The sequence below is a fragment of the Colletes gigas genome, unplaced genomic scaffold, assembly GCF_013123115.1.
Source record: "Colletes gigas isolate AHSC1104 unplaced genomic scaffold, ASM1312311v1 Colletes_gigas_Sc00005, whole genome shotgun sequence".
Classification (NCBI taxonomy): domain Eukaryota; kingdom Metazoa; phylum Arthropoda; class Insecta; order Hymenoptera; family Colletidae; genus Colletes; species Colletes gigas.
The window spans coordinates 4739986-4754677 of record NW_025106634.1 but is presented as its reverse complement, the minus strand read 5'-3'; the positions used below and the strand labels follow the sequence as shown (position 1 = coordinate 4754677).

At 49.7% G+C, this 14692-nt stretch overlaps 1 protein-coding gene across 3 annotated transcripts in view; it reads right to left on the bottom strand.

Annotated features, from left to right (window-relative positions):
• LOC122395451 (homeobox protein caupolican-like) overlaps window positions 1-14692 on the bottom strand; it is a 72141-nt gene that overhangs the window by 14405 nt on the left and 43044 nt on the right. For all 3 annotated transcript variants that reach the window (XM_043393048.1, XM_043393050.1, XM_043393049.1), the window contains exons 4-5: window positions 6137-6495; window positions 44-1028 (exon numbers count right to left, since the gene is read on the bottom strand). In XM_043393048.1, coding sequence (XP_043248983.1) covers window positions 44-1028; window positions 6137-6495 — 1344 coding nt within the window. The remainder of the gene's footprint in view (window positions 1-43; window positions 1029-6136; window positions 6496-14692) is intronic.

Sequence of the window (14692 nt, the reverse complement as noted above, 5' to 3'; positions counted from 1 at the left end):
GCAATGTCCCCAACTAGTCAAGTAATAAATTGTTCGAACCTACCCCTTGTAGAACGGTTTGAACGCGGTGGTGGCCTCCGTGGGTGGCAGACTGGCAGTGGTCTGATGCTGATGGAGGATGGAGTTCTGTCCCGCGGGCGAGAAGTCTTTGTGGGGCGATGCCTGCAGCCTGGAGCTGAAGGAGGACGCGCTGCTGGCGGAACCGGAACTCGTGGACAGATAGCCGGCGGCCGGATGACTGGCACCGTACGGATTCGGATTACCGTTGGTCGTGGCGTTGGCGTTGCCACCAGTGCAGTAGCCGGCCGGTGGTCCCTGGATCACTCCATTCGGTGTAGCCACCTTCATGTTGGGCGGTGTCTGGGGTGGAGTGTCCGTACCAACCTCGGGAAACCCCGCCGCCGCCGAGGAGGACGCGCTCGAGCTCGAACCGGACGAGGAGTTTGGGTTGTAATGGAGTTGCCCGCCGGAGGAGGAGGAGAGGAAGCCTCCGTACCTCGTCGCGGCGCTCGAGTACGGAGCAGTCGCCGCCGCGGAGGGACTCATCGACGCGGAGGAGGGCAACGCGAACGAGCTGAGGTTTCCACCTCCGCCGCCGCCGCCACCGCCACCGCCGCCGCCAGAACCGAGCCAAGGTTGCTGGGAATGATGATGGTGGCCTTGGTTGGGCAGGTGATGCTGCTGCTGCTGTTGCCCGTAGTGCTGCTGATGGTGGAGGTGGTGGTACTGTTGGTGATGGGGGTGCGTGGGCGGCGGGGGCGTTTTGCAGGCCGCCGTGTCCGCCAGCGACCAGATTTTCGGTTTGGTGGCGGGTATGGGTACTCCTGCCGCGCTGCAGTCGGACTTTATGCCCTCGTCTTTGAGGTGGTCCTCCCCGGCGTACCCTTGGTGATGATGGTGGTGGTGCTGCATCGCGTGGTGAAAGGGATGCTCTCCTCGTCGTGGGTCCTCCTCGAGATCCAGGTCGTCCTCGTCGTCCAGGTCCTTGTCGTGCTGCAAGTGCTCCGCTTTCACGTGCCTCATCGGCTCTGCAAACAGACCCGCCGCGACCCGTCAATTTAGTAAATTGCCCTAGCGCGAGGAGCTCCGACCGCTCGACGAGAACGAGCAAAAAGTTCCCAGCGGATCGAATCAAAGGGAATGCCTAACAGCTCGTGAAACCTCTTTCCCCAAACACACAAAAGAGCGAAACCGTTTTCCGCGGAACTAATAGAAAATTCAGTAAGGTCAACGGTGTATCGCGTTACCCGCGACGCCCCTCGTTATTCGGACCCCGACGAGATGTCGGAATTAATGGTTTATAATCCCTGGTGTGAAAGCGAGATCCACGCGAGCCGGTGTATCGGCGGCTGGGGCGAGGGGTCGACGATGCCGTGGAAACGCCAGGAGAGTCTCCTCTCCCTTGCGCCATCGCGCAGTTAAGCTGTAAGGGATGCTGTGAAAAAAAGGGAGCGGAGCCTTCAACCACTTTGAGGCGCGAGAGATTTTAGCTCCCCCTCGAGGCAGAGAACCGACGAGGGAGAATAGGGAAGCTGTATCCTTTATCCCTTTCCTTCAGCCGGTTACCCCGGTCTTTCTCGCTCGAACTCTCTCGGGGCACTCTAGAATCGTCCCGAGCGTCTGCCAGCTAGCCAGCCAGCCAACCATCGAGCCAAGCCAGCCAGTCAGTCAGGGGTGAGAATTTCATTAAGAGGTTCGAATGAGTCGGCAGAGGGTTTACTCGATGGGTCGTCAAGCGATAATTCCCAAGCTAGAAGGGGCCGACAGCCCCGCGAGGAAAAGAGAGAAACGGACGAGATGGACGGGGCCAGAACAGACGGAGAAAGATACAGGGAAACGGAGAGTTTAGGTTTAGGGTGCGCGCAACCCCCTTATAAAGGGAACCTTATGGGCCAACTAAATAGATACCAACCGTCGAGTCCACAAGTGGCTCTTTAACTTTTGACCCCCTTTTATCAGACGTTAATCTCATAATCTTCGCGCCATCCGGCGCCGGACACGGTCCGCGCGAATTGCGCGGATTACCGTTCGAAAATTTCGTGCCGTTCGTTTCTTCGAGAAGATATTTCGGCTCCGCAAAAAAATAGGAACACGTCCGTGTCCGACAATGGATACTGTTGACACGCTCGAAAAACCGAGTGGGTCCACTCGTCGAGTATATCTTACAACTGGATGGACCGTAGCAACCCTCGTGCGCGCACTCGTGGCCATCTGAAGTGACCTCCTCCCTTCGTCGTTCAACAAGGGAATTCATGAGGGTTCGGTAAGCTCTTGAATTTAGTAAACCTCCAGCGGAGACTCGCTGCTGCCTTATTCAAAGCACTGCCGTGGAAGATATATTTAATAACCTCGACGTTAAACATACTTCGGTGCAGTCGAAGGTTTAAGTAAATTTCCACGTAACACGTTAAATACAACTCTGCTCGGTCGATAGAACTCTAGACGAGAAACCTTTTGGTGCTGCAAGACTGCACATTTTCTATTCGAACCATATTCGAAGCACACCCTTTTGGATGCTGGATTCAGATGGATATACTAATTGGTTTAAACATTTTGAAGAACACGTTATGCCTTCCAAAAATCCAAAAAAATTCTACTAAATTCGATATATTATGTTATGCCATATTAGAGACATATGGTATTGCTATATGTATAGCTATGAGCCTAATATGGAAAATGAGGACCTCGGTAAAAAAAGTAAACATTTAAGATTTTATAAAAGTTTTGCAAGCAAGTGAAAAAAAGCATCCCTTATTCCACATTTTCTCGCTAGTCATCGTCAGGACCACTTTTTCCGTGGACTTTTCGGGGTTCTGTCCCGGTTACCGTTCCCGAAGACTCTCGGAGGACACTCGAGCGGCCAGATATTCATACGCGATCACAAATCACTCGACGCCCGGCCCGGGAATAGAAAACAAATCGGTTCCCTACGGTGGCGTACGGGCGTCCGTATTTTCGGGAGGGCTTATTTCCGAGGCAGCCTTTAAAATTACGAGGCATCGCGGGACGCGGCGTGACGTAGCTGGACGCAACACCTAAAATGTCCCGGAATCGAGGGTGGCGGAGAGAGAACGAGTCAGAGACAGAGCGACAGAGACGAGCGATATTGGCCAATGTGCGGTGGGGTAATGGTGGCCATAGGGGGGTCCGTACCATTCGTCTCGCCGCGGGCGCCGATACATCACCGTACCTCGAACCACCGGCTCTCTACGTCGTGTATCTATATACATCCACCGTTGTATATACACATCGGAGCCCGTGGCACCGGAGTGTATATGGTCCTACGGATGGCTACTCAGCCCGGGCGCACCCTCTGCCTCTCGCCCACAGAGACACACGCTTACGCTTAGGGAGACCAACGTACGCGCGCGCACACGCCACTAACCCACACCGAGCCACCGACCAACCGACCGACCGACACACTGCAACACACACCCCACGGTGAAAGCCCGACCATGCACACACACACACAAAGACGCACCAACACGAACCTAACGGCCCGGTCCACCGGGGGACCAAACCGAAGGCCATTAATCTCTTCGCGCGGCAACCCGCAACCCGTCACTGTGTTTACCCACATGTGAACCATTATGTCCGCCTCCGCGATATAGACCCCGACACACGCAGCCAGGTTTCGCAGCGAATTTCTAACTCGCCGTTTCCGGCCGTTGGCCAGGACGCCTGAATTTCACCGAAACACCCTCCGCTACCGAATCACCAAAAAGGACGAGCTGCTTTCTTCCATCGCGAACCTAAATTCCGATCGACGCCGCTCCAAAGGTCGGAGGTTCCTTACAAGTCGCGAAAACCGATTTTTTACCATCTCCAATCATTTTACTTTGGGTGTCATTAAGGTAATCTTTGAGGATCTTCGTTTAAAACATTATTTATCCCTAGAAATTGTTGAAGTAGATTAACGTTTCTATCCTTTTTGGAAATTTCTATTTACAGTCCATATTTCTCGTTCAAGGGATTAAAATGAACCCCCGTGGCGTGATTCGTAAGTTGAACGTTTTCCCATTTCTCCTAACCGGGAGGATCGTGCTCGTCGAAACTCGTTGGAAATAAACCAGAAACGTAATATTCGATCGATATCTTTAGTCAAGCTATCCAAGGATGATCGTTCGACCTGGAAAAGCTGGAAACAAAATCCAAAAGACCGCGCGCGTATTCCCGATGCAGTGCAAAACGCGTAGCCGGCTAGATCAGGTGTAGAGAAACCAAACCTAATTGCCTAGCATCTCATGAATGTATTCAAACCATTTCCGCCGATCGCAATTACCGATAAACAAGACGCAGAAGACTTTCCGAATGATCCACCTTGAATGGCGAGATCCATTAAAGAGTTTTCTCCCGCTGAGATACACGTTAATAAACGGACGCAACAAAAAGTAATTTAATTGTAATCGTTCCCTCTTCGTGGTATTGTTGGTCTTTATCCTAGCCTTTGTGCAAGACTGAGGACTCTAGACCTAGTTACTCGACCACAAGCCATTGCATTTGATTTGCAAATTATATCGATTACCAAATGAGAAAATGAGGTATAATTGCCACTTTTAACCCTTAAGTGGGCTCTCAATCTCAACTGAATTATTTTACATAATGTTTTTACCAAATTAAAAAATAATGAACTAATGGAGGATTACTAATATTAGTTGAAAGTTGTAAATGGCCCCAATAATCCACTTAAGGGTTGAATCTACCATATTACACTATCGACTACCAATTTGCAAAGACTAAATCGAAAATGGCCGACAGATCACAGATGTCTTCCAGTTCACCTATCGAAATTTGCAAATCGTGACGATCAGTCTCGATAAAAAAAAGATAAATCTCTGGCAACCTGCGACACGTCACCGTGTTTATTCACATGCGAACCATTATGTCCGCCCCCGCGACAGAGACTCGCGTTTCTAACTCGTCGTTCGCCGGCCAAGTAACCTATCGGGAGACGGCGGAGTTCCTAATCGAATTTACTGGCTAGCCAGAGGACACGCGGCTCGTAGAACGCGACTTCGAAACTCGCGGTGTCTGCGGCGTGTCGCTCGCGAAGACAGGAAGTGGCAAGATTTACGATCTGGACGACGCGGACGCGGCGTCGTCTCGAAATCGACGATGTTTTGATAGTCCCGACTCGTCTTGTTGCGCCGTCGATGAGGCGTTTACGGGATCACGACCCCCGAAAACGCGTGTCGCGAACGTTTCGATTCTCGTCCACGACTCGAGCGTTCGTCGAGCCTCGCGGATGAAGACGGGTCCGGGCGGAGACGAAGAGATATTTATTGCAAATCATGGAAAGAGTTGTACAGCGGTAGAGGAATCATATGGGGAGATTAGGGGTCTGGAAGTGTTTATGCTCCCCGAGAATCTCGCGGCCGATCTACTTGAACGGCGATCCATGTAGGGTGAGGTCGTACGGTTCGGCTTATTGTGAGCGGAATGGATGCTTGCGCAATATCAGAAACGCCGACCGATGGGTAGTCGATATCGGGGAAACTGGTCACGCGAGGCGTACACGCTACCGGCATTCCTTCGAGTCGTGGAGACCGACGTGTTTTCGCGGCCGAGTTCACCCTCCGCGACTCGAGTAATTCAGAGGTATTGCACGCCCGCGCAACAACTTCCATCGAAACCGTCCCGGTAATTGGCCCCTAATGGCGTCCGTTCCTCCAACATTCGAAGAGGTTATTCCAAGTATTCTTTAGACGGACGACGCATGGGCGCAACGGGCAATTGCGTTTCTCGTTCGATGCCTGCCTACACGCGTCCTCTATTCGTCCACCAAACCTCGGCACTTGGCAATCGAATCGAGACTACTTCGTTCCACCCACCGATTCCCAAACAAATTCTACGATAACTAGCTGGAATGTGTCGTCCATTTTGTACGTTCTGTTAATTCTTTTTCTTTCGATATGCTTTTGAGGTTTCACACTTGCATCCCCTTCGATGCTATCGATATTGTAAAGAGAGCTACAATAAAACTACGATGCGTTGTTTACTCTAATCTACCCAAATCTAAGTAAGATCCATAAGTGAATTTTTGAACGAAGGAAGATACAAGGTTGGCTTTAAGAAGATAATTGGGACCGTCGAACCGGGAGAAGACGATAGAATACATGGAAAGGGAGTTGCTTACCGTTTTCCTCAAGGCCTCTCCTCGCCTCCTCGCCAACCCTGTCGCCTTGATTGTCCCCCGCGAGATCGTCCTTTTCCTTATTATCCTCGGAGTCCGTGAGAACCGCGTCGTCGTCGTCGTCGGTCTTGTTCTTCGGCTCCCAGGTCATCTTGTTCTCCTTCTTGAGGCGCCTTCGCGCGTTGGCGAACCAAGTCGAGACTTGCGTAAGCGTCATCTTCGTGATAATCGCTAACATGATTTTCTCGCCCTTCGTAGGGTAGGGATTCTTCTTGTGCTCGTTCAGCCAGGCCTTCAAAGTCGCCGTCGACTCCCTCGTCGCGTTCTTCCGCCGCGCTGCTAGGTCGTATCCGGCACCGTATCTGAAAATATCCAACATTTACTCTATTCCACATTAACACATTATTTATCTAATCACACTCATTGACAGATCAAACCCGTACAATATTTTGCAAATTTATTTCCCTAAACACATATGGGTGACAGTCAAAGTTTTCGATTTTAAAATATTGGCAGAAGACAAGGTATACTTTTTTGTATACTTGATAGTGCATTTTCTCGATAGTAAACTCTACGCGTACATCCTTAGTCTTGAGTTTTATTCAATCAATACCTTACGACGAGATAACCCCACCCGCGCTGCTCGACCCTGCGAACTAGATCAATCCGCGAATTCCAACGTGGAATTTAATTTAAGCGAATTCTGTTCCACGATTTGGAATTCCATCGTGCACGACGAGAGACAACTGCTCGTTACAGGCTCTCTGTATTCACTCGACCTTGCGTACCTTCGAACCACCGTTTCTAGCGATCCTTGTGCAATTTCCTCAATGAAAATCACATCGATATCATTGTGACAAAGAGGGCGAAACTTAACTTTTAAAATTCAAAGTACTACAGTTTCTCTAGACAGAGATTCAAAAGAACAAAGTGCAACGCTCGAAACGGTGGTAACGGGGGAAAAAGAAGGGACCGAGATCGTCCATATTGTAAATCGTGTCCCGATCGGAGACACTCGTCCCGATACAAAACCGTCTCCGTTGCCGGGCTCGAAAAGCGTAATCATTGTTCAACATTTGTCGAGCCGAGGCACTCCACTCGAAAAGTGGCATCCTGCCGAGGGGTGCGAATTCCCCGCAGATTCTCGCGAGTCCGAAGTGGTGGTGCGCGAGAGAGCCATGCTTCCTAGATTCGTTTCTGGCCGCCCTCCGGCCTCTCCTTGCCAGAGCATCGAACCCTCCGGGACAGGGGGCGACATCCTACTGGGTCGAGGGTGATACTCCGGCAAATATATACGGAGAATAAACCCCCAGCGGCGGCGTGATTCCATCGAGCAACCCCCGGCACTCACTCGCCGTAATGGCGATTCGATCGATCCTCCCCTCCTCTCCCTCTGGCTTCTCTATTCTTCCTGCTTACCTCTCTCGCTCGCTCCGTGTCCTCCCCCACCCGGGTGAACCCCACGCGAGGGTGTTATAGGTATGTACTATTATATACTGGCAGCCTAAAATACCTATCGACGATCCATCGGCCGTGGAAGGGCGCCGTTGGCGATTGTATTGGTACCACTGTTCGAGGCGGTGGTTACCAACGACATTGTACCCGGAGCGTGACGCAGCCTGACGCCCCGGTACTCGGGGAATCGGTGTCGAGGCAGTTACGCGAGAAGAAAAACGACGCCGTCGCCTAATGAAAACGGTGTATCGTTCGGGGCGGTTTGCTCGATTGCGGGATACATACCGATCAACCAACGAACCAATGCCGAATTTCTGACGATTTTACGCTTAGATTTCATCCCCGGAACGATTCGATTTCGGATATTGCCAAATAGCTCACGAATTAATTGTTCGAGCCCTACATTTTATTTGAAATGAAGTATTTCTTTTTTTTATTCTTTTTCCTCCCGATTCACGGTTCACGGAATATTTCTTTTTGCTTAAAAATAGGTTTACGACTGCAATTTCGTACAGTCGGGACCCTTTTTCGTTACTTTTATTGCGACTTGACTCTCGGAGGCTTTCACGACCCGGGTTCTCGCCATCCAGGTATAAACTGTGCTCGTTTGAAAAATAGTCCTGACGTTTTGCCAGCATTATCTTCGTCCGAACTCCGAGGACAGGACGATCAACGCCAAAGTACGGCCAAAATATCCGAATCAGTTTTCAAGAATGAATGAAATATTCCAATCGCTGTAGACCCAATCGTGCAACAAATCTGCCCGTTACAATATAAATTAATTGACTCGAGAATTCGCGGAGAGCTGTAAAGCTGTACCAATAAATAGCAGATCACAAAATATCGGAAAGGAAACTTCTCTAGCGATTAGGAAATAACAGTCGACCGAAAGGGGGTAATGGGGAGTTTACTGGGCGATGATTACAAGAAGCGACGTTTCTCGGAGACCACGGTGTACAAAACTCGGACAAACAGAGCCCCGTTTATTTTATCGCGCGCCATAAATCGGTAGAACGGATTCGCGATTCGGCGTAAACAAGAGACCGAAAGAGAGAGAGGACTCGATATCGTCGAAAAATTTTACGGTCGATTCCGCCTTTCGAACGGCTGGAATCCATCGTGTTTTACGTCCTCGCTGGACGAGATCATCAACGGGGATCCTTTTTACGCGGGCACCGAGAGTTTATTCAAATGGAGACGTTTTCCGTTTCTAAATCGCGCTTTACGATCGCGGGCTATCCGGGGCCCGATACTGTTCGGCGAGCGCAACAAATGGCCCCGATGAAATCTTCCGTCTCGGGCTATAAGTTTAGACGTGATCTAATCTCGGCGTTTCACCGCGTCCGGGAACGACCGCCATCCCCGAAAATATCGCCACGCGTTATGTCGACAATGCCACTCAATTTGGACCCGCGACGCGCCCCCGCCCCCCGCCACGAATCCGTAACTCGTCGACTAAACGTTTTCCTTTATCGAAATTCCTCGAGGAGCGCGTATATACGCGCATATAAATCGCGAACGCAAAGCCACGATGGGCACGAACGAATTAGATTCGGGGGAAGAAACGATCGGGGGGGATAGAGAAAACAGAGGTAAATCGGAGGAAAAGCGAGCGATTAGGCTCTGCTCTCGCTCGGGGAACAGAGGATTGCGTAATTCCCCTTACCGGAATCCAATCCACCCCCCCACCTTCGTCTCCCTCTTCCCGTCGTTACTGCAATCCACATCCAGGATTGCTGATGACCGCGTCGATGGGGACGAAGAAGCCACCGGATCCCGAGGAACCAGACTCCTGGAAGTTCGAGGACGTTTCACCCTCTATTAAACTCCCTCGGACAAGGGAAAGGCGGCCGAGGCTCTCGCGTCTCGCCAATAAAATCAGCCTCTTTTTTCGCTTGTACCTTTTATTTTTCCCTTCTTCTCCGCTCGTTTCTTCCCTTTCGCTTTTTTTTCTTCTTTTTTTACTTTCACCTCGAAAACGTTCAATCAATTCGGGGTTGCTCGAATCCAACGATTGATTTATTGGGTTTCGGGGGCGAGCGGGCGAGAACCAGGAGATAGATCAATCTTCGCCTAAAAGCGAAATTGATATTTGAGCGAAAATTGAACACCGGCGACGGAGCGGGCAAGTGCATTCTGGCTGTTTAAGACGAATAAGAAAATCACGTATGTTTTTTTATCATCGCGTATTCATAAGAAAACCGATACGCTTTTGTATTTACGATCGAAAAATTACGTAAAGGGGTTGAATATTTTTATGCTTGAACAACGTAGAATTATATAATCATCAATAACTATGTACTCGAAATATGGAATTATTTAGCCAGCGTCTGGACTTTAGGGGTTCCCTGTATTCCTTTAAAAAGCATGTCACTAGTGTTGTACGCAACTAATAACATACGTATGATATCAAAGGGTGTACAAACCCAACAAAATGTCGACAGAACGTATTACTTAGACGAAGTAAATATTAAAACTCGATCAGCGACGAAACCCCCTGTCGCCCTCGGTTAAGTTTATCGAATCCTCGTCGAGTATAAACAGTCGCCACGATAATTTCCCCCTGCTGTATCATCGTCGAGGCCCGTAGGGGTTGACGGACCGGTAATTCGTCGAGCGAAAGACGCGATTTCGATCCCCCGGAGCCGAGACAATATACCCCCGTCCTCCCTTGCGTAAGAGTTCTCCCACCCCCCATCGGTGTCTGGAACTCCGTTCGTCCCGCTCGCGGCAATATATCAAAATCACGGCGGTGGCTATAGGTGGGTTCCTTTGTCCGAAAATAACGTCGGGGGGGCGACAGTCAATATAAAGTTGTAAGGCCCGGGGTTTCAGAAACGAAACACAACTCGTTCCGCGAATGGCTCGGAAGTTAGAAATTGACAGCCGACCGGGTGCCTCCAGATTTAATCGAAGCCCTCCCCGCCTTCATTGATATGCGCAATTTCGACTGCCTCCCACGCGCGCGGAGGCCTCGCTGCCGCGCAATTATCCACACACGGGCACACGTACGAGCGAACCTCGTTCGCGCGAGCACGCACACACAAACGCGGCTCGGGAACGAGCGCGATTTACATACTAAGTGTGGCGTTGCGTGCCAGCGGAGAATCGCTCGGATGTATCGGCGCCGATCGTCCCGCATATGCAGAGAGACGTACGAGAGAGACTCCGGGGCCTCCTCGATGCAATGCAGATGCGACGCCGGGCGTAACAGAGGCGCGACGCGAAACGCCGCCACGACGAAAGCTCGCCTCTACTCTGTACGCTCGCACGGATACGCTTAGATCGCGAACCAACGACGATCTCTCTAAGGGCGTTCGTAAAAAACCGCGACACCGGTCTTATCGGTTCTTCCGTCGCGATATGGAGACACGGTCCCCCCGGCTGGATCGCGAGGAATCCAGGCTGCGTGGGTTTCTGTTCCGCGGAACGCTCTCGTCGATCCTCCGAATCGACTTCACCGATGTATCAAGGGGGTCGTTGTAAAACGCCTTTTTTTATGAAGAAACTATGCAGCTTCTTGCATCTTCCAGTAATATTCACAAATTTTTACGACGAGAAATAGTCAAAATTAGTGGCGGTACAGTAAACGGTGCAAATTCCCGCTAGGAACGCGATTATTTGCATAATTATTGGAACGATTTGGAATGTAATTGTGGGTAGTCGCCATATCGTACGACAGTCTGTTATGGAGCTTACGGGTAAAAAGAATCGTGTAGGCCTGGATAGCTCGATGGATGGAGCAGCCCGGCGAGCGGAAGATCCGGGTTCCAATCCCGTTTTGCTCCCGATTCTTTTTCTCCTGCATAATGGACGCTGGTATTCCAGTAGCGGTTTACATTTTATCGACAGTGTTACAAGCATGCCTAGCCTGAGGTACGCACGAATGCAAACCCTGTTACCCGCTTGTCCGACATATTCTCTAAGTACTATATAGGTGCTCGTTCGTATCCAAGTGCATAGTTTTCGCGTTCCAAGTGCAAACATATACTACCGGGGATATTATCTCTATTTTATTCGAAATGATGTATTGTTTCGTTAAGCAAAGGTAAAAATACTTTGTGCAAACTATCGTGTCGCTAGAGATTCGGGGCCAGTAAACGTATTCCCGAGACAAGTGATTCGTTTCTACGTATCCCAGAATGTTGCTTATGCAAGACTTGGGTATTTTACCTTGCACAGCCTTGGGCATGTCTACAGTGTTCGATTGCTATGAACATCTCCTGGAATAATTGTAGAAAGTCTGTGCTCCGTTCTGGTTGTTTTTATTGCCACTTTCGAACGGAGAATTGAAAGATAGCGAAACTATGATACTCAGCTACAAATTGTACTGCTCAAAGACTACATTATTCGTGTTCAATATATTAACAAGCGTGAAATAAATAAGATCGTTCCTTGAAAATGGTAGACTAGACACTCGAGTTGACTGAGACGTTCCGTATTTCAAGACCCACGGCTGACACGTTCCAAGAATTGACAACAACCGCCGTCCAAGAGTAGCACTTTACGACGTTACATGGTAAAATCCACCGGCGACGTGTCTCGTACGTGTACGAGTACCGAAGCCGAGCGTACGTCGGAGCCCACCTGGATCCGCGACTGAAAATTGCGCTCGATAAATAAATGAGCGGTAACAAGCAATTAGAAAGCGCCTAATCAAGGTTCGAGCGGCCGAATCGCAGCTGGAAAGGAAGCCCAGCGAGTTGTCTAATTGGTCGGCAGCTGGGCAGCTACCTACCTTCAATCTTCATCATCGTTCCTTTTAATTTCTCTCGCCCGTCTCGTCTTCATCATCGTCATCGCCACTCCCTTCTTCATCCATCTAAACTGTTTGCGTTTCCTTTCGCCCTGTTCCTTTTCTCATTCCTGCCTCCATTGTGCCTCTTTCCTCGCGGAGCAATCGAAAAGATCTAATAATTTATAAACACCCTGTCGCGTCGTATGGGTCGATTTATCGAAATAACGAGAAAAAAAATGGAACCGTGAATCGTCGACCAGCGAACAAATAAGCGATCCACGAGGGGAGGGTGGTAATTTTTCCCCGGCTGCTCTCGAGCGGCCCCGGCGAATCGGCCAACAAATATTCGCTCTTCGGGTCGCGCCCCGGTGTCGGGGACGAAAATGTACGGAAATTTCGAAACGCGAAACACGGTCGGGCGGCCGCAGATCGAGCAGACACGAGAAGGGTGGGGAAAATAGTGGAGAAAAGAGAGGATCGTCGAATATTCTCCGTAGTAGAGGTAATAACGACGACCAACGTGGCTAAAGGGGGAGGGAATGGGGGGGGGGGGGTTGGAGGGACGGGAGCGCGTAATACTAGACACCGGGGCCACTCGAGCGACTCATTAGGGGCTTTGCATATGGTGGCGTCAACCTCGAAAGGTTAACCAATATTGGCAGAACGCGCGTAATTACGTCCTCCGGCCTCGTATAGCCGTGTATATAGCTCCAATAGTTACGCCCGGTCCCGGATGTGCAAACGCTTCCTACCTACCTACCTACCAACCAACCTACCAACCGACCAACCAGCCAACCTACCTTGCTCGCACCACGCAACCTACCGCCGCGTCTGCTCCATCGCTGCATCCCGACTGACCCGCCCCCTACGTGTAACTCCGACTGCTGCATTTCGACGACAACTCGCCACCTCTTATCTAATCCGACGGCAGTCTCCTTTTTTCCCTTCGTGCCGCTCTCGTTGCACCCCGTTTCGTCGCCCTTGTCCTACACACCGACGCTCGAATCGCGAATCCTACACTCCAGATACGGGACACCAGTTTTTCGAGCGCGTGCTTATGGTAATTGCGTTAGGGTAGCTGGGTGCTTACGACACTCGTCGAGCACGCTTGACACCAGGACCGATTCGAGGATCTTACACGTTCGATAATGCGTACCGTCATTATACTCTCGTTGCTTGCCCGCTTTACACGCTTATTATTTAACCTCGCTAATTTCCATCGATTTTATCGAAGCGTGGATCTCGACTAAACCATTGAAATCGAACGACGAGAGAAACCAGACAGTAGACAGGGTCTCGTGCGAAAAATGTACTGTGCGTCCGCGAGAAGTTGCCTAGCGAAAGGAACGTGGGGTCTGATTGGTCGAAACGACGATTAAAGTGGGGATAGGTTTAGCAGACGAAGTACAATATGCACTATTAACTTGAAACGAATCACGTTCCCAATGGCGGAGGATAGCTTATATTGGGAGGATTGTATGACCTCCGGTGCTCTTTATGGTCAAGTTCGACCGTAGTCGATGGCGGTCGAATTTCCAACGAAGAGCCCGAGTACCGAAAATTAACAGAAGCGTTTACTATCTCGACTCTAGGGAATTTCTTTTTAGGGGACAATGAATCACGGATCGGTAGAATTGTAGGTGGTAAATGGCAGGAATCGGCTGTTGCTAATAGGTCCTCGTTCGAGGGTAGCGGTTTACGACAGAGCCTGCCCAAGTCGAAGACAATAAGCCTCCAACGTGTTTTAGTTGTAATTACGCAGGCTTTCCGAAACCTACCTGACCTTAAGAAGCAACAGCATTGTTTTTTCTCCAAGATCGGATGAGAAGATAGACATCGAGCGCCTCTCTACCGATTTTCACTTTAAGATTGCCATCTTGCGATGTCTATCGCAATTCCTCGACCAATTTTCGTTTGCGTCGACGACTGTACTAATTCTTTGCAGACTATGGTCGAAATAATATAGAAATGTTATGTAATATGTTGTATCTTCGAATGCTTTAAACGTGCTGTGTGCATCGAACGTTTGCAAACGTAATTTTAGACTTTGCTAATCGGGCACATCATTTATGTATGCTGATCTTTATCGAGTAACCGTACAACCGAAGTCAACGTGTCTTCCAGTCAATAATTAGCATCAGAGTTTGTGGATATAATCAGAAAGATAGATTTGATAGACTAAATCAAGCGTCTATTAATGTTTCGATCTTCCAGTTGGGGATCGGCTTCCAATTCCTTCCTGCTGTCTCTGTATTTATTTATAATACCAAATATAATTTTTATATAAATTCTTCTAATTAATTACGATTATCTACTCGGTGTTGTTGAAATAATTTCCGTTTAAAATATACGTATATATAAATTTG